The sequence below is a fragment of the Papio anubis genome, chromosome 3 (genome assembly GCF_008728515.1).
Source record: "Papio anubis isolate 15944 chromosome 3, Panubis1.0, whole genome shotgun sequence".
Taxonomy (NCBI): Eukaryota; Metazoa; Chordata; class Mammalia; order Primates; family Cercopithecidae; genus Papio; species Papio anubis.
In genome coordinates this window covers 39,138,677-39,161,913 of record NC_044978.1, presented here as the reverse complement: position 1 = coordinate 39,161,913, position 23,237 = coordinate 39,138,677, and the positions used below count along the sequence as shown (strand labels likewise).

Sequence of the window (23,237 nt, the reverse complement as noted above, 5' to 3'; positions counted from 1 at the left end):
AGTACAGTGGCGCAATCTTGGCTCACTGCAACCTCAGCCTCCTGGGTTCAAGCAATTCCCCTGCTTCAGCCTCCCGAGTAGCTGGGACTACAGGCACGTGCCACTACACCCAGCTAATTTTTGTACTTTTAGTAGAGACAGAGTTTCACCATGTTGGCCAGGATGGTCTCGATCTCTTGACTTCGTGATCCATCTGCCTCAGCCTCCCAAAGTGTTGGGATTGCAGGCATGAGCCACTGCGCCCGGCCTCAGTTGTATCTTTTATTCACTTTATAGCTGCCATTTCTTTGCAAGGAGCAGTGACTGAATTGAGGCATATCAGAACCTAATTGAAAAATTGTGGCCAGGTGTGGCGGCTCACATTCATAATCCCAACAGTTTGAGAGGGTGGGGCAGGTAGATTGTTTGAGCCCGGGAGTTCAAGACCAGCCTGGGCAACATAGTGAAACCTGGCCTCTAACAAAAAATACAAAAGTTAACCAAGCCTGGTGCTGCATGCCTGTAGTCCTTGGGAGGCTGAGGTATGAGGATCCCTTGAGCCTGGGAGGTGGAAGTTGCAGTGAGCTGAGATCACAACACTGCACTCCAGTCAAGGCAACAGAAAGAGAAAAAAAAATTGTGTAATTTGGTTAACTGCTTAACCAAATAGGCATTCAGTGACTAGAACCAGAATCAGAGGGAGGCAGACATCTTATGCACACTGTGTTTGGGAATCCAAACTTAAACTGACAGGTGAAATCATTAAAAGGTCAATTAAGAAGAGCCAAGGGCTGGACACAGTGGCTCACGCCTGTAATCCCAACACTTTGGGAGACCAAGGCGGGCGGATCATGAGGTCGGTAGATCGAGACCATCCTGGCTAACATGGTGAAGCCCCATCTCTACTAAAAATACAAAAAAATTAGCCTGGCATGGTGGCAGCGGGTGCCTGTAATCCCAGCTAGTCGGGAGGCTGAGGCAGGAGAATGGCGTGAACCCGGGAGGTGGAGCTTGTAGTGAGCCGAGATCATGCCACTGCACTCCAGCCTGGGCAACAGAGCAGGACTCTGTTTCAAAAAAAAAAAAAAAAAAAAAAGTGACCTTTTTGATATGTTATGTTCCCGAGACTTGTTAAATGCTTTTATTCCACATAGTAACTTGATTATTTACTGTTATTTATTCTAGTCAAATGCCAACTAATTTAGTACCAGATGAAATATTTTCTTGTAATAAAATCAATTAAAAATTAACTGATTTTTTTCAGATTCATTCAGATATGTTTTTTAAAATTTAGTCATTTCTTCATGCTAAATTAATTGCAAAAAATGCAGTTTCCCTTTTAAAAAAAATTGTGTTAAACTTTAGTAGATACATTTTACTTGGCCAAAAAAATAAAACTGAGTTCAATTCCATTTAAGAACCGTTTATTGAACATATGTATGTGAAAAATAGAAATATAAGATAGACATAACTGACTGTAACACAAGACATAAATGACTACAAATAAGGTAAAATGAACAAGAACTGTAAGTAGAAGGATGACCTGTGGGATTTCAGATGAGAAAGCGGCATGCTGTCAACTTTAAAGCAGAGATGCGGAAGTAGAGGACTTGCACCTACATTGCTGGGTTCTCATTTGTTACCTGTGTCTGGGCAAGTTTCTCTCTTTAGATCTGTTTTCTTATTTATAAATGAAGGATGATAATAATATCAACCTCATGGGAGTGTTGTAGGGATTGAGATAATACATGTTGCCATGTAGACAGAGAATTCAGAGAGGTTAACTGATGCCTAGACTTAGTAAGTCCTAAACATAAGTGGTGGTGAGGACAGTGAATAATGTAGCTGTTGTACCACTCACCCAGAGAAGTTACTCTGGTCTGAGAACTCAGTTCCAATAGGAGAAGCTCATACTGAGCCACAGTTCATTTAGCAAACATGTATCAAGCACCCACTAAAGCTAGGAACTCTACTAGACCTGAGAGAATGATGAACAGGGAACACCCATGCCCATGTGGAGGTCATGACACTAAACAGTAGTCAGGCTGGGTGCCTGTAATCCCAGCATTTTGGGAGGCCAAGACAGGAGGATCACTTGAGCCCAGGAATTGAGACTTCAACTCCCAGCAACTTGAACTATGGGCATCATAGGAAGACCTTGTCTCTAAACAACAAAAACAAAAACAAAAAATTATCCAAGTGTGGTGGCTGTGATCCCAGCTACTCAGGAAGCTGAGGTGGGAGGATCACTTGAACCTAGGAGGTTGTGGAGGTTGTGGAGGTTGTGGCTGCACAGTGAGCCATGATCATGCTACTGCACTCTAGCCTGGGCAACAGAGTTGAGACCCTGGAGAGAGAGAGAGAGAGAGAGAGAGATAAGATAAGATAGGATTAGATAGAATGGGGAACAGTGTGAGGAAAGGCAGTCAGCTCTGAAGTTAAAAATAACCCAGATGTCCTTAACTGATGGAAAAATGAACAAAATGTTGTATATCCATACCATGGACTATTCAGCTACAGAAGGAATGAACTGCTGATAAATGTTACAACATGGATGAACCTTAAAAACATGCTAAGTAAAAGAAGCCAGTCACTAAATGCCACATATCTTATCGTTCCATACACATGAAGTGTCCAGAATTGGCAAATCTACAGAGCTAGAAAGTAGATTATGAGTGCCTTGGATGTGGAAAGGGGTTTATGGGGAGTGACTGCTAATAAGCATGGTGTTTCTTTTGGGAATGATGAAAATATTCAAAGTAAATTGCAGTGATAGTTGCACAACTCTTGATATACTAAAAAAACATTGAATCGTGTACCTTAGATGGAGGAATTGTGTGGTCTGTGAATTACAGCTCAATAAAAGCTTTTAAAAAGACCAACAAAACACCAGCAGTTTGGGAGACCAAGGTGGGAGGGAGGATCACTTGAGCTCAGGAGTTAGAGACCAGCCTGGGCAACATAGGGAGACCCCATCTCTACCTACTTACTTACCTACCTGCCTGCCTACTTACCTACCTACCTACCTACCTACATAAATAAATGAAGATTTAGCCAGGCATGGTGGTACACACCTATGGTCCCAGCTACTCAGTAGGTGAGGTAGGAGGATCACTTAAGCCCAGGAGGTTAAGGTTGTAGTGAGCCGAGATTGTGCCACTGCATTCCCACCTGGGTGACAAAGTGAGACCCTGTCTCAAAAGGAACAAACAAAAAACCCATTAGTACTGTGTGGGCAGGCAACCCAAAGTCATCTTGACTTGGCTGTTGAGTGAACAGAAGACATGGCAAAGACAGGGTCAGGGGTCAGTTGAATGCACCCTTTGAAAGGAGCATTATCTTGTCATAGAAGGAAGCCACTGAGGGCTGAGTGGTGCATGATCACCCAGTCATACCTGTGAGAGACTGAATATACTGACACCTGTACAAACAGGAATGATAGATTCCAGGAAGTGGTGGAAGATAGGGTGTTAGCCATCTGTTACAGGGCAATGTCACGAGTCCAGGTAAGAGAGAAGGAACCAAGGAATAGAAGTAGAGATGCTTGAAAACCATGTAACAAGTAAAAAGGCCTAAATGTGAGTGGCTGGTGAGGAAAGGAGAAAGGATGACTCTCTGAATTCTAGCGTGAATGAAGGGGCATGTGCTAACACCAACAGAGATAGAAGAGAAGAGGAACAATTAAAAATACAGTTCTTAAGGGCCCTGGACACTGTAGCCAGAGCCATTTCAGTGAGATACAGAAGCCACATCTTGCTTGAAGAGAATTGGAACAAACAGGCAGTCTCCATGCCTGTTCCTCTTACAGTCTGTGCAGTCAACTTTTTGGCCTTGTAAAAAGGCACATCATTTGGGTCACTTAAGTACTATGACCTGAGCCATCTACATTGTATCTAATTCACTTTCCTCTCTCTGGAGCATTATTTTCTAACTCTGTAGTGAGAGCTATTTTTTTTTTCCAATGAAAAGCTAAATAGTGATTAGGAAAACTTAAGGAATATTGAGATTTCTCAGCCTGTTCAAGTACTAGAGCAGTGTTAGTTTTTTCCTAACTTTGTTGGAAATGGATTACTTCTTAAGAAGAAATCTTATCACATATCCCATTGAAAACTGGTAAAAAATAGAGCCTATCTATGTCCAAAGTCCTAGAAGATGGTTCTCACCACTGGGATAAATGGATGAATGTGCTCCCTGGGATAGATCCAGGTTCTGTGGAGCTGAAACTAACACAGTATAGAAGGGAGGCCCTTTTTGAAAAAAGAATGTGAAATTGGGCGGGGTGCGGTGACTCACACCTGTAATCCCAGCGCTTTGGGAGACTGAGGCAGGCAGATCACAAGGTCAGGAGATCAAGACCATCCTGGCCAACATGGTGAAACCCTGTCTTTACTAAAAGTACAAAAAATTAGCTGGACATGGTGGCACACACCTGTAATCCCAGCTACTCGGGAGGCTGAGGCAGGAGAATCATTTGAATGTGGGAGGTGGAGGTTGCAGCGAGCCGAGATTGCACCACTGCGCTCCAGCCTGGCGACAGAGCAAGACAGCCTGACGACAGAGTGAGACTGTCTCAAAAATAAAAAGTGAAATTGAGACCACATATTTAGATATAAGGCCTTAGAAGATCTCTGAAGCTTAAGCCTCATTAGCTTCATGGCAGAACTTCCTTTGATCTTGATAATGATGGTGGTGGGGATGATGGCGGTGACTGTTAACACATTGAGCACTCATGCGTCAGGCATTGTTCCAAGCAGTTTTTATATATTAATCCTCGAAACAACCCAGGGCCCAGTAGCAGAGGTACAGAGAAGTCATGCTGAAGGTCACACAGTGGGAAGCAGAGTTGTTAGGAGAGGGAAGAAGGGCAGTATGGAAAAGAACACTAAACTGAGAGCAGAGGCCTTCATGAATGTCAGCTCTGCCACCCCTCTGTGGGGAACCTGGGGGAAAAATCACTTACCTTTGCATGGACGTCCTTGACTTCACCTGTAAAAAAGGAATATTGATGCATGTCATGACTCCTTGACTCTGTTGTTCCGAGATCGAGAGAATGTGTGAAGGTGCTTTGTGAAGGTACAGTGCTTGGAAACGTGGTATATTACACAGCTTTCTCTTCCACCTCAATACTGTAGCTGAGGCTTAAAAATTCATTGAATTTTGCTTACTTTTCATTTCACTTCTCATGTGTCTAATTTATTTCTTGGACATGATTTTTGTTCTCAGGTTACTTGTCTGCAAGACTTTTTTGGTGATGACGATGTTTTTATTGCATGTGGACCAGAAAAATTCCGTTATGCCCAAGATGACTTTGTCCTGGATCATAGTGGTAAGGCAATTCTTCAGCTAATTCATTTTTCCATCTTTGTAACCCCTGAAATGAAGGCTTGGGATTTAGCCACTCAGTTCATGCATGTTAAGAAGTCTGGCATGTTCAGGGAAGATAGCATTGGCAGTACTATTTTTGAACCAATGAAAATAAGGAATAACATGAAAGCATTTGCCTACTTGAAAGAAAGAAAGAAAGAAAACGAAGGGAAAGGAAGAAAAAAGAAAAGAAAGAAAAGAAAGAAAGAAAAGAAAGAAAGAGAATAACCCAAAGCCTAATTCAAGTAGTTTTCACTTTTAGCAATTCAGTTCTCTCTCTTATTGTTTTGCCGCTGAAATGTTCCATGCTTTCCTTCAGAATGGTGGTTGGCTATGCCAACTTAGATGCATGGATAGTGTTGAACATGAAACAATTGTCCATTTTTTGTGATGTGTATGCATAAGGAAATCTATATTAAAAAGAAATAGATAAAAGGATAATAACTGTTAATGGTGATTATCTGAGGTGTCTTTCAACTTCATTGGATTTTTTTGGTAGCAACTTTTTTGTTTTTTTTAATTGAGACAGTGTCTCCTTTTGTCTCCCAGCCTGGAGTGCAGTGATACGATCACAGTTCACTGAAGCCTTGACTGTGCTCCTGGATTCAAGTAATCCTCCTGCCTCAGCCTCCTTAGTAGCTAGGATTAAAGACATAAGCCACCATTCCTGGCTAATTTTTAAATTTTTTGTAGAGACAGGATCTTGCTGTGTTGCCCAGGCTGGTCTTGAACTCCTGGCTTCAAGTGATCCTTGCATCTCAGCCTCCCAAAGTGCTGGGATACACACACACACACACACACACACGCACACACACACACTTACTTTGTTTATATACAGTCATGTACCATGTAAGTATGCTTTGGTCAATGATGGGCTGCATGTATGATTGTAGCACCATGAGGATTTTTACCATACCTTCTCTATGTTTAGATGCACAAATCCTTACCATTGTGTTATAGTTGCCTACAGTATTTGGTACAGTTACATGCTGTACAGGTTTGTAACCTAGGAGCGATAGACTATACCATATAGTCTGGGTGAGTACTGGGCTATACCACCTAGATTTGTGTAAGTTTACCCCATGATGTTCGCACAATTAATAAATTGTCTAATAATGCACTTCTCAAATGTATCCTCGTAGTTAAGTAACATATGACTATATTTAGAAACAAAGCTATTTCATGGGTGAGATGAAAAAATCCCCTTTTCCTGACTTTGGCCAATATATGGAATTTTCAAGTAGTATTTGGCAATAATAATCTCAACTATTTCATGTATTATTGGTCCTGGGAGTCTTGTTTTATCCTATTGTCTTAAATTGTTTTAAACCTATGACAGTAGTAGTGATTATTTTAGCTGATAGTAAAGTCAGCTTCCTCTTTAAATGAAGTAAAATCATACACACATCACATTTCAGAGGACAGCGATCTTAGAGATACGGTGCTCCTCTTTAATTTTATAAATGAGGAAAGCTGGCTTTTAAAAAGGTAGACAGTAGACCACTTCTAGTTGTAGTGTTTCTGACAGTCCAGAATTAGAGAATTATACTACCAAACAAATAGAGTGATACCTAGGCTTTTAAAATTTTGCGAGGATACATTCTGTGGTACCAAACTTCCTTGTGTCATTCCTTCTTGTTTCACTATGTCAGTCATTCATGAGCTTGGGGGTCATTCAGCATCAATTTTTGTTTTTGTTTTTTCGTCTCTGCCAAATTTGATGCTTTCTGTATTCTGTTGGACTGGCCCTATTTCAGGCTGGTGATACCACTGGAAAGTCCTTAATTATAGATAATGTTCTGTTATGTTATCTGTGCTAGTGCTCTCCCTCATTCCTGTGTGGTTAAGGTTAAATACAATAGGCATTTGTATATCATCTGTATTTTACATCTTTCTTAAATTTAGCTTTAGTTTCATAATATTTCTTTGATGTCAGTTGTCATTTTGAAAGCTGAGCCACTGAAACTAAATATGTTCTAGGTTATAAAGTTAATACACATAACAATAATATTTGTTGAGCCACTTACTCTGTATGTACAGGCATTGTACTCAGTGCTTCATGGGTATGTTATACATTGATTTAAGCTACTTGGGTCATTGGTAGTTTTTGTTGATGGTGATCAGGGCCTGCAATAGTTAGAAGTTGGTGAGAGCTATTGATTTCTTCCCTCTTGATCTCGAGTTACTTAACCTTCTGCAAAGTAGGGATCATAATGGCTATTTGATAAGGTTTTGTGAGGATTAAATGCGTTAATATATGTCATGCAGTTGAGAGTGTGCCTGTCACATGGTAATATGTGTCCACTGCTATCTTTGTTGTTGTTAATAGTAATATTACACCAACACCATTATGTAGTAAAATTTTACAATGATTTTACAATGAGCAAGTCTCAGACCTAATTCTGCCACAGATACGTTTATTAGGAGGCAAAGATTTTTTTTTTTAAATCAGTTATTTAACTTGTGTTGTAATCTCAGTGAAGTCCAAACTCTGTGCTTTTAGACTTCCGATAACATCTTGCGTTAAAGGCCCATTCAGAATCCATGGAATTCAGTTTACTTGATTTTAGTGAAGTAACTAAATCCTCGATTAATAGTTAGATACAGGATTGGTTCCAATTCTTAAACCTAGAATGTAGTTCTGCAGTTCTAGGTTGTTGGCTCTTGCTGCTCATATAAAGGAGTAGCAATGCATTTAAGATGTTTCTAATAATCCACACACACCTTTCAGCAGTCGAATACTTTTAACATCCACAATGCTAATTAGGCAAAAGTTGCTCCCTTTGTGTAAGGTTTTGATTAGAGTCTTTCAAATGCTAACTAGCCTCCCCTTGGGTGTATTTTCCTGATTAGTGTACTTCACTTGTCAGTTTACTGCCCCTCGGGTATAGACTAAAATTAATCCACATTTTAAACTTCCTGCATAAATTGAAGTATTTTAGAGTAAACTACTACAGACAGTATCTAATTTAACAGTATCTAGTACAGACAGTTATCTAATTTAACCCTTATAACAAGCCTATGATGCAAATTTTATTCTTATCCCAATTTCATTAGGAAAAAATAAATCAGGCTTACAGCCAAGGCCCCCTGGTTAACAAATGTCAAATCCATAGTTCATTCAAAATCTACACAACTTCAAAACCCATGTTCTTCATCATTCAAATTAGAAGTGATTACTTTAGTTATAATTACTTCTGGTATTGTAAATATTATTTTATTTGGTGATGTATGGAAAGAGCAGTTATTGTTTAAAGCTATTCAGCCAGGCACGGTGGTTCACGCCTGTAATCCCGGCATTTTGGGAGGTCGAGGCGAGCGGATTACCTGAGATCAGAAGTTCGAGACCAGCCTGGCCAACATGGTGAAACCCCATCTCTACTAAAAATACAGAAAATTAGCCGGGCGTGGTGGTGGGCGCCTGTAGTCCCAGCTACAGGCCAGAGGCTGAGACAGGAGAATCACTTGAACCTGGGAGGCAGAGGTTGCAGTGAGCCGATATCGCGCCACTGCACTTCAGCCTGGGCGACAGAGCGAGACTCCATCTCAAAAAAAAAAAAAAAAAAAAAAAAAGCTGTTTTCCTCATTTTTGATGTTCCATACTTTGAGAAGATGGAACATAATTCAGGAGGGGGTTCATAAGTTAAGAGTCCCATGCCCTTTTAAAATAAGGCAATCAAGAACTTGGAGAGCATAATAAAATTATAGTCTTTGCCTATCAGTACTACCAATTTTAAAAGATAGTTGCACATGTATAGATTAGGCTGTGGATGTTTGTGTGTATCAAGTTAGGGCATTGGAATGTCTGTACTTAATTAGCTCCATCTGGAACAATGAGGTGACGTCCTAAAATGTGTAGCCTTGGCGGGGCATGGTGGCTCATGCCTGTAATCCCAGCACTTTGGGAGGCTGAGGCGGGTGTACTGCGTGAGGTCAGGAGTTTGACACCAGCCCGGCCAACATAGTGAAACCCCTTCTCTACTAAAAATACGAAAGATTATCTGAGCATGGTGGTGGGCACCTGTAATCCCAGCTACTTGGGAGGCTGAGGCAAGAGAATCGCTTGAATCTGGGAGGCAGAGGTTGCAGTGAGCCCAGATCGCGCCATTGCACTCCAGCCTGGGCAACGGGAGCGAAACTCTGTCTCGGGGGTTGGGGGGCGGTTGCGGGGGGAAGATGTGTAGCTTGGCTGAAGGTAAACTCAGGTGTACTTTTGGGACAACTGCTTTGTATGTTAAATTGTTTAACAGTAATAGAGAAATTATCAAGTGATAGTTCTGGTCAGTAAACAATTACATCTAAATCTCATTTTGGTCGTTATTAAAACCAGATTTAGTTAATGCACTTTTGTTCTTTTCTAGAATGTCGTGTCCTGAAGTCATCTTATTCTCGATCCTCAGCTGTTAAGTATTCTGGATCCAAAAGCCCTGGGCCCTCTCGACGCAGCAAATCACCAGCTTCAGGTAGTTAGTGGAAAAGGAATAGATGGTCATAGCAGGAACAGATCATTTTCCTTCTGTTTTCTCTAATTTTTATGAATTAGTAATCTTTGCTGGGGTTGTATGCAGCCAAGTTCCAGAAAAACAGAGATGACATGACTTTTAAAACCAAAAGTTAAGTCTGTTTCCCCAAGTTATAATAATTCTCCTAAGAGACTTGTATAGTTTTGTTCTGACACATTTTCTTGGGAACAGCTTGATGGTCTAGATTCTGCTGGTATTTACATAGAAGTGTTTCACATTTGGACCTCTGTATACTGCATTTTGAATTTTGTGCTCTATGATTGTGGATAATTATTTTCTTAACATTATCTCTTTTTTAAAAATCACATGCACACTCTCTACCCAGAAATGTATTTACTTGATATATTTCCACTGGCTTCTCCCTCATCAAATGGTACATTCATAGCAGTGATTATTGTTGAAAAGTAGTATTTTACTTATTTAAGAGTCAGACTTACCTGTAATAAAGTTTCTTGCAAGTCTTAAGCCTATAAATTTGTCATAATTTTTACGGGGCATTTTTAAACATTAAAAACATACATAAATATCTTCACATATTGATTTTATGGGTTTGTTTGTAATAATCAAGAATAAGTCTGTTGATATCATTTCCCCTTAAGGAAAGAATTGTGAAAAAACCATGATTTTACAGGTGGTGAATCTAGAACATGTGAAAGTTGTATCAATAACAATAGCCTCGAGCATTAGACTTCATAAAAGACCAAGTTTTTCAGACATTCCACTATTCGCCCTTTCCCCTCTCAGCACCCCCCGACTTTCTGTAGGGCAGATTGTTTTACTCTTTCTGAACACACATTTAGAGCTGCTGAATAACCACTCTCCTTACTGTCTTCTGCTCTGTGTATACTGCATGTGTACAGTAAAGCGGGGTGGCCACTACTCCAGTGCCTATTCTACAGCCAAATCCCCAGGTGAGCCATGACTATTGTGGCTTTGTTGCTCTGCTGGGTTTTTGTTTTTGTTTTTTGCCACTTTTCTGTTTCCTTTTGCTCCATTTCCATGAATGTATCTGGCTTATTCCAGTGCACATCTGTGTGGTATGAAATGCTTTGCATTGCACAAGACACTTTAGCCTCCTCTATTCATTAGAGAGCCGGTTATCATCATCAGATTACCAAGTGCCTGTCTGTATAGTCAGGAATACAAAGCGATTGAGGAGGCACATTGCTGCAAGGGGTCCATCTTCTAGTTAATTTGGAGAAATGTTCTGTTACTGAAAAAGGCTAAAGTTTGTTGGTACTATGAAAATAGCCATAGAAGAAATTTTGGTCTTCTATGCTCACCCCCTCCCCACCCTGGGGTTAACAGTTTAGGAATCACTGAACTCTTAGAAGTACGTCATAATAGCATATGCCAGCGTAGGATTATGAAGTGTTTCTTACATACACAGAGAGGCAACACTGCAATATTTCTAGTTGTCAAATATTTATTTTCTTAAGAGTTATAGACTCAGCCTTTTCTCTCTAAAAATGTGACAGTTAACAATATGTGTATTTTTATCTGAAAATACCTCTGTTATTAACCTTATTTCAAATTGTATCATGCTTTCTGTAAAGTATCTTAAAACTGAGAAAGCTTAATATAGAGATGAGACTTGCATAAATACACTGACCTGGGTTAATCAAAGGGTAGATGTAGTTTTGGTGATAGCTTTACAGATGCTTATAACATCAGTAAAAATAATTAAATAGCTGGGCATGTAGGTACCACCTGTGGTCCCATCTTCTCGGAGGCTGAGGCAGGAGGATCTCTCGAGGCCAGGAGTTTGAGGCTGTAATGAGCTGTGATGATAGTGCCTGTGAATAGCCACTGCACTCTAGCCTTGGCAATGTAGCAAGGCCCTGTCTCTTTTAAAAAAATTTTAATAAAAGGGAGAGTGGTTCAAGAATCGGGTATGATTAATTCAATTTTGTCCCCCTAAGGTCCAAAGAGAAAAATTAGCATATTGAACTAAAAACATGTCTCATAGCCATATTTGTCCTGCACACTAGTAGCTCCAGAAGATAGCCTAATAAATGTATACCTAACTCTTACCTTGAATTTATAATACTTAGAAACTGATGAAGGAAAATCATAGCATTCTAGTACACACAATTTTCAATTAAGTCCAAATTTGGATTTGAGTTAATAGAGTAAGCCTCAAACTCATCAAGTAAAAGTTGTAAGATTTTAAAACCACATTTTAGAGAGAAAATGATCTTTTTTATAAGAGATTAATTCAAAGTATGTTCGACACTTCAGCTATAGAAAACCAAAAGCCTGAGTCAATCACTGGGATTTGAGTGAATCTGAAGAAAGCTACTATATTTATCTGCATAATGCTTATCTGTATAGTGCTATATAGTTCTTTCCACTTTCTACCACCATGAAGGACAGAATTTTGTCTTATTAAAAGCCATGGTACCCAGGAGTGTTTTTACAGATTACTTTAGCTATGGTGTGTCTGTTGCCATTTTTTAAATTCCATGGGACTAATGAAATTCAAACAGAGCTGGTAACTTTATGAACATAATACTGTACCTTTTCAGTCTTGGGACAGAGGTCCCAAGTGAAGTCTTGAGACCGCCTTGAGTGAAGTCTTCTGGTTGACTAAATCCTTCAACAAAACTCTATCAGAACAGCTAAATAATATGTAAAAAGCACATAGATATTAAGCTAGGTAACATAAATGGGTAAATGGTTACTGTTGCCCAGGCTGGAGTGCAGTGGTGTGATCTTGGCTCACTGCACCTCCGCCTCAGGGGTTCAAGCTATTCTCCTGCCTCAGCCTCCTGAGTAGCTGGGACTATAGGCATGCGCCACCACGCCTGGCTAATTTTTGTATTTTTAGTAGAGATAAGGTTTCACCATGTTGGCCAGGCTGGTCTCTAACTCCTGATATCAAGTGATCCACCAGCCTCAGCCTCCCAAAGTGCTGGGATTATAGATATGAGCCACTGTGCCTGGCCATTATTTTAGAATTTTAGCTTCTGAATCTTTCTTGGTCTGCTAAGATAAAAAGTATTCAAAGAAAACAAAACAAAACAAAACCCCCAAGTTTATTTCTTTCCTTAGAGTTGAGGGGAGGGGGATAAAATTTCAGGAGTGAAAATCCAGGGGTGTAGCGGAAGAGTGGAAGCATGAGGCAGGTGCTGGCTGGTGGTGGCACATCTTCCGCTTGCGGCAGCAACGGAAGTTGCAGGGGGAGAGGGCACGACGTGGTGCTGTCCAGGGTCCCCATTAGCCTCTCCGGAACTGGAGAAATGTGCAAATAAGTGAAATTAAGAACAACTCATTCAAGCACATTGTTTAGAACCTTCCAAATGCTATAAAAACTTAGAGGACTATATGTGATTAGTAGTATCTCTCTAGGATGAGTTATTTTGGTGAAAATATAGACATGTAGTTATTGACATCAGTTAAATCCCTGGCAGTGAGTTTTGTTAAGAAACTAGGCCTGGGCAGGGGATGTATTTTAGGGAGACTGATCTACTGCAGAGATCGCTATCTGCCGGAACTGCTTTTTCTCCTTCACTCCCTTTCCTACAATCATTCCAAGGTAGCCTTTGCTATCAGTGTGGGATTGGAATACCAGTGAACACTAACAGTGCATACTGATTAGAAGCTGGTGACCTGTGCAGATTGCTGTGTGAGAGGGAGAAAATACCAGGAAAAAAAAAAAAGAAAAAAAGGAAAATTTAGTTTCAGCTCACGGCAAGCTTACTAGTTTATTGCCGGCCATAATCTCTATTTTGTGTGAATTCCATTGAAAAAGATTTTTTTAAACACTATTTTTTAGCGCAGTTTTAGGTTCACAGCCAAAGGTACATATTTCCTGTGTACTTCCTTGCCCGCAGACTTGTGTAACAACTTCTATTATCCACATCCCCAATTACAGTGCTGCATTTGTTACAGTTGATGAGCCTGCATTGAAATCCCCTTAGCACCCGAGAGCCATAGTTTACATTGAGGTTCATTCTTGGTGTTGTATGTTTTCTGGGTTTGGACAAGTTTGTAACGACATATATTCACCATTACAGTATCATACAGTTTCACTGCCCTAAAAACCCTTTGTGCTCTACCTTTTAAAGAAGTTTTTTAGAAGAAATAACATTAATTGAAATTTAACTTGATTGAGAAATAACCAGGGCTGTTGAATACTCTTAAATATTTTTAATTGTACAGTTAATTGTGTTACACTTGTATTCTAAGTACCCACGTGTATTTGTTAATAAAATCTAGATCACTGACCGTTATTTTTGAATGAGGGTTTTGAGTCAGAAAAATTAAAGTTTTGGAAACTTAAAAATAACTGAAAAAAGTTCTCATTTTTACTGAAATTTTAAAATGAGCAGTACAATAAATATGACTTCATAAACCAAGATGTTCCTGTTTACAGGTGATTCTTGTAATCATTAGTACTCATTGATCCACAATTTCTGCCTCTGCTCAAGGACTGGTACTCATTTTTTTTGAGTCACCTATTCAGGACCTTTACCTGTGCATTTGTTTTTTTATACTTATTAGCGTGATTTAAAATAATAGTTGTCGCTCTCTCATTTTTTTTTTTTTTTTTTTTTTAAGAATAAAAAGCAAGTGAGCATCTCTTTTCTTTCCAAACAGATGAATGACACTTTTCATCTACTTTGGGCAACAACTTTGAAGATTTATAATCAAACGGATTATAAATACTCTATTTAGAGGAGAAAAACATATATCAATACTAGATGTTAACTACTAGCTTTGTGAAATTACTGCAGAAATAGATTCTAATGATACAATCAGGCATAAGCAAAAGTCATACTGAAATGTTTGACCAGAATTCTGTAGTATAGAATCTGCAAACGAATCTTTCCTAGGGGAGAGGTTTCAAAGTTTTCAAAAACTGAACACTTTTTTCGGTTATTTTTTAAATTTCCAAATTTAATTTTCTGGGGGAAAGGTTCATTTGCAGATTCTATACTACATAATTCTAGCATAGGATCTAAATCTAGCTTTCAGCCAAAGAAGTGTATGGAGGTTTAGAGCAGATGTATAGAAAACTACCAAGATTTGTGGACAAATGGGGGAGGATAAGCTGTGTAGAAAAGAAAATGGAAGGAATTAGAAATAAGTGGTCTAGATAAAAAAGGTTGAAGAATGTTTTTCACAGACTTTGAGCAAATAAGTAGGAATTACAGGGAAAACTACCAGTAGATTTTCCCTTTTCATTAAGAAAATACTTAGAAAATGTGTTTGTATTATGGTGTAATTGATTTGGGAGAGCCACACAAACTTCTTGGTTATCCAAACTTCTTGGTTATGTTGGTATGCACCAAGATAGTGGATATTGAACAGCCTTCATAGTAAACCATTACAAATATAACAGCCATCTCTACCTTTGCTGGCAGGCAGGATACATGGAAAAGTTCTCGTTCACATCACTAATTCCATAATGTCTTCTGTATTTGTTTATATAGCTGTTGGAAAACTACTATTGAAAATAGTTCTAGTTTCACTCTTTGATTTTTTTTTTTTTTTTGTCTGTAATGCAATAAGATACATTCTTTTTGCTTTTTGCTGATTTGCCGTCTGCTTTGAGCTGAAAATGAGTTGAAGCTTCATTGGACCTATATTGTGCATGCACCTAGTGTATTTATACAGTCTGGTTATTGTGGGTTTTAATGGGACTTCTGTCTTCTTTGTTGTCTCATGGGCAGTTAATGGAACTCCCAGCAGCCAACTTTCTACTCCTAAATCTACGAAATCCTCCAGTTCCTCTCCAACTAGTCCAGGAAGTTTCAGAGGATTAAAGGTATGAAATAGGATATGTGGCATATTTGTGTGATTTTGTTATTTTGAGTTTCATAGTTTAGCAGTTTAATTTGTTTAGGGGCTTGGGTACAGTAACAAATTAAAAAGAGTTTAGGATTTGGAACCTGGTAGATTTGACTTCGAATCCTGTGTACTGCTGTCATTTTGACCAACTCGCTTAACTCCTCTGAGCTGAAGTGTTTCTCATCTCTAAAATGGGAACATGGGGTTATAGTGTTCTTATTTTAGAGATGAACATAATGTGGTAAAGTATAATAAATAGTAGTTTTCCAATTATTATCAAAATGATTTGCAGCGGTAAAGCCTTGGAGAACATCATGATTCTTTAAAAAATCTTCTTTTGAGTCATGACTTTAATATTGCTAACATAATTTGAGTTTGTCAAAAGCCTAAAATGAAGTGAAATACTAGCATAATGTTTATACTCAGTGATAACACAAGGAAAATATGGTCATCTTTAGTGAGGAACTTAGAAACAATCTTAGCTATTGACTATGATGTCCTAAAAATATAAGCAGTAACAATATGATTAGCAGTTGGTTTAATAGACAGTTATCTAGTAGAGATGAGCAAAACCAATTGTGCAAAATTTCAACAAGTTTTATTTGATTTAGTAGTTCCTAAATATATATATTAGTAATAATATATTAGTAATTACAACTATAGCTTCAGGACAGGACAGCTAACCATTTCAAGGAAATACATGTTAATATTCTGTGCACACACCTCCTACTTCACAGATGCATGCATACTTGTGCAGGATCACTCACATTTGTGAAGATTAATGGAATTTTAAAGACATAATAAATTGTGTTATTGCTGAGACATTAAGTAAAATTGTTCCTTCTATGCTAGGTGTATCGTAATTATTATAGTAACCCCAGCATTTAGCACACAGTAAATGCTCAAGGATTACTTATTCACACCAAGAGGAATGAAGACTAATTTGTTCATTAAGGGAAATGTTGATTACTGGTCAAGATTGAAGATAAGATTATAAGTAAGATAAAGAACAGTCATCTTTCCAGAACCACCCCCTGTTCTCCACCACTGTGCCTGAGGCCTGTGGGCTTTGCTAACAGCTGTGATACCTCCTCTGGGTTTTCTTTTTCTTATTTGTAAAACAAGGACTTTTGATTTTAAATGAGCTCTAAAATGCTAGGAATATAGTTCTGTTAACTTGCGGAAAAACCTAACTAAAAGGCTAGGAAGTGTATTTTTTGCCCTTTTACTTCAATGCTGATGTAAAACCACCGAATTTTACATTAAACAGGAGTAACTAATGTCTCTGCCACACTGATTCAGCTTTTAGGCCACAATCCCAAAGCTCTCTAACTACTGCCTATTCTCATGGGTCCTGCCTTATGGAAATTTCATCTCATTACAGTTCCCATAATCTGTAGTATATATTGTCATTGGGATGAAAACCTGCTTTTTAAATAATGCAATTTAGTCAGGTTACTTTACTGTACCAAATACCCTAATTTTGATGTCATTGCAAGGCACCAACTTATTTTTTTCTATTCAATGGCATGACAGATGAGGAATTACAGATAATTACCGTGTGTTAGCACTATGCGTTTCCCTTCCCTTCATTTAAAATCGCTTATTAAGATCAGTTAAGAGGGAATGTCTGAGAATGGAGGATTGTTTTTCATGGGCAGGAACTCGTTACCACTATTTATCCTAGTTAGATGCTTTAATGGCCTTGGGGGATAGATAATCTTTTTCCAGAGATTCAGAGAATTGATAAAAGCAAGCAGACCGAGCCAGGACAGCATGTGCGGGAGCTGACAGTCTCTCTAGCTGCCAGGACACAGCTTTTGGCATTGCTGGTTTTTTTACTACCTGGATTTTATTCACTGGGGAACTAAATAAGGTTAAGGGTAAGCAGAATTTGATGTTCTGTCACAGTTTTTCCCTCTTTGTATCCATGTCTGGGAATTATTTTAATATTTTGGTGGGGGCATTGAAAGAACTGAAAATGAAAATAGGATGATATGTTTAATCTCTGATCATGGATTGTTAGTGGCCCTTTGATTTGCTCATTAAGAAAGATATAAAAAATAGACAATCTACCTTGCTCTCCACAAAAAGTACTCGTAGTTTTCTTAGTACTCTTATGAGGAAGATGATTCTGCTAAGACTGTGTTCTTTGAGGGGCTGGACAAAAGCCAGTAGCAGAAGCAAAGCTTTCTTCAACTTGTGAATAATTTTTTTTGCAGATGATCATGTAAGAAATAGGGTGGCGACCAAGTAATTAAGGTTCTTTAAACCTAAAACTGAAAGACGTTAGGACAACTGAGAGTTAGTGGTATCTTGATTATATATTTGTTTTGTTCAAGTAGTGTTAAAGAAAAAACACTAATTATTCCAGATACTTGTTAAAGACTATAAGGGAGACTTTATTCAAAGAGTGGGGGTGGTCCCTGGCACATGGTATAGAGACCACTGTAGTAGAGCCTTGCAGGGAGGAAAAGAGGAAATCCAGCTCCAGCAAGGAAAAGTGGGGATTTATAACGAAGGAGCAGGGTAGGAATCAGCAGATGGAAGAGTATTAGAGGAACCATCCAGCCTAAGAGGCTTCCGGCTCAACTGACTTGATAGGCTTATTGCTGAAGGCAGGCTGGGCTGATCTGACATCAGAGTCAGACAGCAAGTACAGGGGATTTTCCCTAAACTGACTTAACAGGAATCTTGCTCAGACCTCAGCCTGGATTCTGCAGGGACAGGGAGGGAAACCCAAGGTTGGGCCTAGTCAAGCAGAGGACTCGGAGGAACCTGACTAAAGTTTTGGTCATAAAAGAGTTTTTGTCAGTAGTTACCTAAAACCATAGAGTGTAAAAACTGGAAGTAGTTTCAAACCTTGTTTAGTTGTCAAGATAGAGAAACTGACTTTTTTTTTATTTTTTGTTTGTGTTTTTTGTTTGTTTGGTTTTTGAGTCGCCCAGGCTGGAGTGCAGTGGTGCGATCTTGGCTCACTGCAACCTCCGCCTTCCGGGTTCAAGTGATTCTCTTGTCTCAGCCTCCTGAGTAACACATTTGCTCCACATGAGAAAGGGTTGAGAGATTGGGAGGGGAATAGGGAGGGGGAGGTGTGGGAAGAAGAGGGAGGAAATCCTGGGGTTAGGGAGGAGGCTGGGTGAATGGGGTGGAAAGACAGAGAAAAATACCTGGTGGCAACTTTTCCTGAGAGGCTTGGGGGAAAAGCATGCTAATAGGTATCTAATGGGATTTTCTTGAAAGTAAAACTGTCTACACTGTGCCCATTATTTTCACCTAACCCCATAAAGCTTTAGTAAAATCACAGAGTTCACAATAACTTAGGGTTTTTGGTTTTCTTTGGAAGACAGTACTCAGTGGAGCTGAGTATTGTCAAGATTGGTATAGATTGGAATTAGCATAGTCCAGGTTCAGCAGATACATGGGTTACAGGGATGTGGGATGAGGTTCTGTGGTGGGCCTGTGATGAAGTTACACTGTGGGTATCGTGGCATAGCTGGGTGTTGAGCCCACGCTCATAAACACAACCAGCCCCAAGGACGCGGTGGGAAAGCAAGACCAGTCTTCTTAAATGATTGGAAACAACATGATCAGACCAAAAGTTGGTAAAATTAGTTATTAAAGGATAAGGCCACCCAGCAGGTCCCTGTTAGGCCTCTTCCCCAGAACCTAACTCCTAGGTATTATAACTTGGCTTTGCTTCTGTTTGAACTTACGGAATCTGGTTTTCCTGATGGTCAGGGCTGTTCCTGGTGATGGTCACCTAGAGAGGAGGCATTTCTGCAGGCCACACACAGCCTCTCTCACCTCAGTGGCTCCAGGCTGCCTCCCACAGCTGGGAACATGGGGAGCCCAGGGACTTCTGAAGTAAGGACAGTTCACGCCAAGTTATACTATGCCTTTGTTACGAGGCTACAAAGCTCCTTGAGACTCTGGTTTATTTTCCTTTTGTCCTCTAATGCTTAAAGTTTTTTTGTGATTATTCCGAGCTATTCTAGTTAAGCTGAGGGTTATCAAGACAAAAGTCTTGGTCTACTTGGGCCAGATTATTAAGGTGGGAACGGTGCCCCCTGGTGTGCAGCTACACCAGGTTATTCTGGCAAGGCACGGTGACTCACGCCTTTAATCCCAGCACTTTGGGAGACCTGAGCTCCCTCCCTCCTTTGCTGCCTCCTCCATTTGGAAATAGACACAGGATGGTGATCAAAAGCATGTGAAATGTGACAGCCCTTTTAGAATTTGTCTGGCGGGGTTTCTGGTGGTACCAGAAGACTCCAAGCAGGTAAATCTATTAAAACATTTAGGGCCAGGTATGGTGGCTCATGCCTGTGATCCCAGCACTTTGGGAGGCCAGGGTGGTCGGATCACGAGTTCAGGGGCTCAAGACCAGCCTGGCTAACATGGCGAAACCCCATCTCTACTAAAAATACAAAAATTAACCAGGCATGGTGGCGGGTGCCTGTAATCCCAGCTACTCGGGAGGCTGAGGCAGGAGAATCCCTTGAACCCGGGAGGCAGAGGTTGCAGTGAGCCGAGATCCTGCCACTTCACTCCGGCCTGGGCTACAGGGCAGGACTCCGACTTAAAATTAAAAATGGGAAAAAAAGCACGTGAAGTCCAAGTGCCTGGGTTTGATCTTGGCATGGTCACTTTTAAGCTGTTTTACGTTGGGCAAGTCACATCACCCCTATCTGTGAAAAAAGGGATTAATAGGACCTGCCGCACAGGATTGAGATTGATTAAATATGGAGAAAGCAGTTAGGATAGCCTTGTTATTCTTTCTTACCATAAACCTTGGCATTTCCAGGTTCCATTTTCACATAAAGGCAGTTTCACTTACAAAAAACTAACATGCAGTGGTGTACAAGGAGGAAAGAGAAAGTGAGAGAAGTCAGACTCCAGATTTTATTACCTCCTCTGCTTTTCTATCACCAGCTTTTCCTCTCAACTCTCCCTTCATCTCTGCTTTCCTGCCTTCTTCACATATTCCAACCCTATCAGTAATCTATAAATGACTCTGTTAGAAACAGGTTATCCCACCTGGGAGGCTGAGGTGGGAGAATTGCTTGAATTCAGGAGGCGGAGGTTGCAGTGAGCCGAGATCACACCACTGCACTCCAGCCTGGGCAACAGAGCGAGACTCTGTCTCCAGGAAAAAAAAAAAAAAAAGGTTTTTCCTGCAAGGCACGGTGGCTCACGCCTTTAATCCCAGCACTTTGGGAGGCCAAGGTGGGTGGATCACCCGAGGTCAGGAGTTTGAGACCAGCCTGGGCAAAATGGTGAAATCCTGTCTCTACTAAAAATAAAAAGCTTTGCTGGGTGTGGTGGCATGTGCCCCTGCCCATAGTGCCCACAGTGCCAGCTACTTGGGAGGCTGAGGCAGGAGAATCACTTGAACCCAGGAGGCAGAGGTGGCAGTGAGCCGAGATCGCGCCATTGCACTCCAGCCTGGGGTAAAAAAAGTGGACCTCTCTCTAAAAAAAAAAAAAAAGGAAAAAGGTTATCCCAAAACTTAACAACTTAAAACAAAAGTAAAAAATTGATTTTCTCACACAGCTCTGATGGGTCAGAAATTCAGGAGCAGCTTCACTGGGTGGTTCTGGCTCAAGATCTTTCATGAGATTGCAGTCAAGATGCGTCCCAGGCCGGAGCTGCCTGAAGGCTTGGCTGGGAATGGAGGATCCCCCTCTGTGGTCACTCACTCACTTGCTGGCAAGCTGGTGCTGGCTGTTGGCAGGAGGCCTCGGTTACTCACCATGTGGACCTCTCCATAAGTTGGCTTGAGTTTCCTCAGAACACTGCAGGTGGCTTTCCCCAGAACCCAGTGATAAGAAAGAGAGAGAGAGAGTGCCATACAGAAGCTGTCCATTTTGTGACTTAACCTTGGAAGCCAGACCCCGTATCCTCCATAATATCTTGGTGGTCACACACCAGCCCAACTCAGCATGGGGAGATTGATCACAAGGGCATGAAAAACAGGAGGTGGGGCTCACGAGGGCTATTGTGGAGTCTGGCAGTCACACCAGCCTTCTCTCCATTTTTGTCTCTTTATCAGCCACTCAGAATTTCTGCCCTGGGCTGCTCCGGCTTCCTCATCCTGTCCTTTCCAACCTTCCTGTCCATCCTCTTTTTTGAGGGCTGCCAGAGTCTCACCCCATCAATTTTATTGCTTTGTTCTCCTTCCAGTCCTTTTGTTCCTCAGACTGATGACTCCTTACTCATTCTTTTTCGTCCTCTTCAAATCCTAGAATCCCACCCCAGCGGACATCGTTTGCTTCTTTTAATGCGCTCGTCTTCCTGATTCTCCATTTTTCTGCTTGACCCCAGCCTATGATCTTCTGTTCCCTCTGTGCAAGTTCCTTGGAGTCTCTTCAATCTAGCTGATAACTTTTCCCATAGGAATATTTGCTATGCTTAAATCACAGCATTTTCTTTGGGACAGATAGGCAATAAAGAGTAGTAAATGTGTCATCAGCTGCCAGATGGATGAAGAAAGCATTTCCCTGAACTTTAATTCATCATTCATGTTCCAGTTTAAGACTTTTAAGGCAGTAGTAACTTAAGGCTTCAGAGTCACAGCACATCTGTGGACACTGAGGGATAAAATGTTTCGTGTTTTGATGCTGAAGTGTATGCCTGGAGGCTGTCTGCTGTGAGCATTCTTGCCGGTTGAAAGAAGGAAGAAAAAAGTACATGTGAAACATTATCCAACATCTTGAGATTATGAACTGTCTGATGTGCTGATATTTTATCTGATGATGTCTCCTGGGTCTGCTAGTGGTGAAAGATTTTCCAGATTTGTGAAGTGTGATGAAAGGGCTGGTAGTATCTCATCCTGATTGGCAGAGCTAAAATGTAACTCTTCGACCTTCTGAACTTGAACACTTCTTTTCGAAGCTGTGAAATGTAAATCCACAGTAGCTGCTGACCTTAGGCATTTTTGCTTTTCCCGGGAGCTTTGGCTTTTCTTTTGTAATTAAGACTAGTTGATAACCTTCAGTACTAAGAAACTGACCACTTCTCATTACCCCAGAGATGGGTAGTGACTTCATCTTTCCATGTAATTGATTTTGTAGAATAAAAACCAAAAGAGGGGCTAAGCAGTTTTGAAGTGCCCTAACAAAATAAGTCATAACGCATCTCAGACTTTGAGGACAATGATTTGCACATTGTAGTTGCTAGTGAAATCTGGTGCATTTGGGAAGTAAATGGCTCACCTGGGCTGAAGCCCATCTTTCTGAGGATGCAGGGAGGATTTACCAAGTAAATAAGTGTATAAATAGGATCAATTGTAAGAATTTCAGTTGAATGCAACCGGCACGTGTTAAACTTAAATGCCCCATTATTCATAAAAGTGGGCCCAGAAATTCTTCTTGGTAGTGCATTATAGGTAATTGGAGGGAGTTAAAGACTTAGAGATTGTTGGCCGGGCGCGGTGGCTCAAGTCGGTAATCTCAGCACTTTGGGAGGCTGAGACAGGCGGATCACGAGGTCAAGAGATTGAGACCATCCTGGCTAACACGATGAAACCTCGTCTCTACTAAAAAAATACAAAAAACTAGCTGGGTGAGGTGA

General features: G+C 40.4%; 1 protein-coding gene and 1 non-coding gene across 3 annotated transcripts in view; both read left to right on the top strand.

Moving 5' to 3' along the window:
• Nucleotides 1-23,159, top strand: part of DCLK2 (doublecortin like kinase 2) — a 135,484-nt gene extending 112,325 nt beyond the window's left edge. The window contains exons 3-7 of one of the 2 annotated variants that reach the window (XM_031664243.1): nucleotides 5,203-5,305; nucleotides 9,705-9,806; nucleotides 10,727-10,777; nucleotides 15,545-15,639; nucleotides 21,911-23,159. In XM_031664243.1, the coding sequence (XP_031520103.1) occupies nucleotides 5,203-5,305; nucleotides 9,705-9,806; nucleotides 10,727-10,777; nucleotides 15,545-15,639; nucleotides 21,911-21,946 (387 nt within the window). In that variant the 3' untranslated portion in view covers nucleotides 21,947-23,159. The remainder of the gene's footprint in view (nucleotides 1-5,202; nucleotides 5,306-9,704; nucleotides 9,807-10,726; nucleotides 10,778-15,544; nucleotides 15,640-21,910) is intronic. The other variant, XM_031664244.1, reaches the window with a different exon arrangement.
• Nucleotides 19,879-19,941, top strand: LOC116274319. Its single transcript, XR_004182947.1, has one exon. It is a non-coding gene; the product is annotated as a U7 small nuclear RNA (small nuclear RNA).
• Nucleotides 23,160-23,237: the final 78 nt, after the last annotated feature.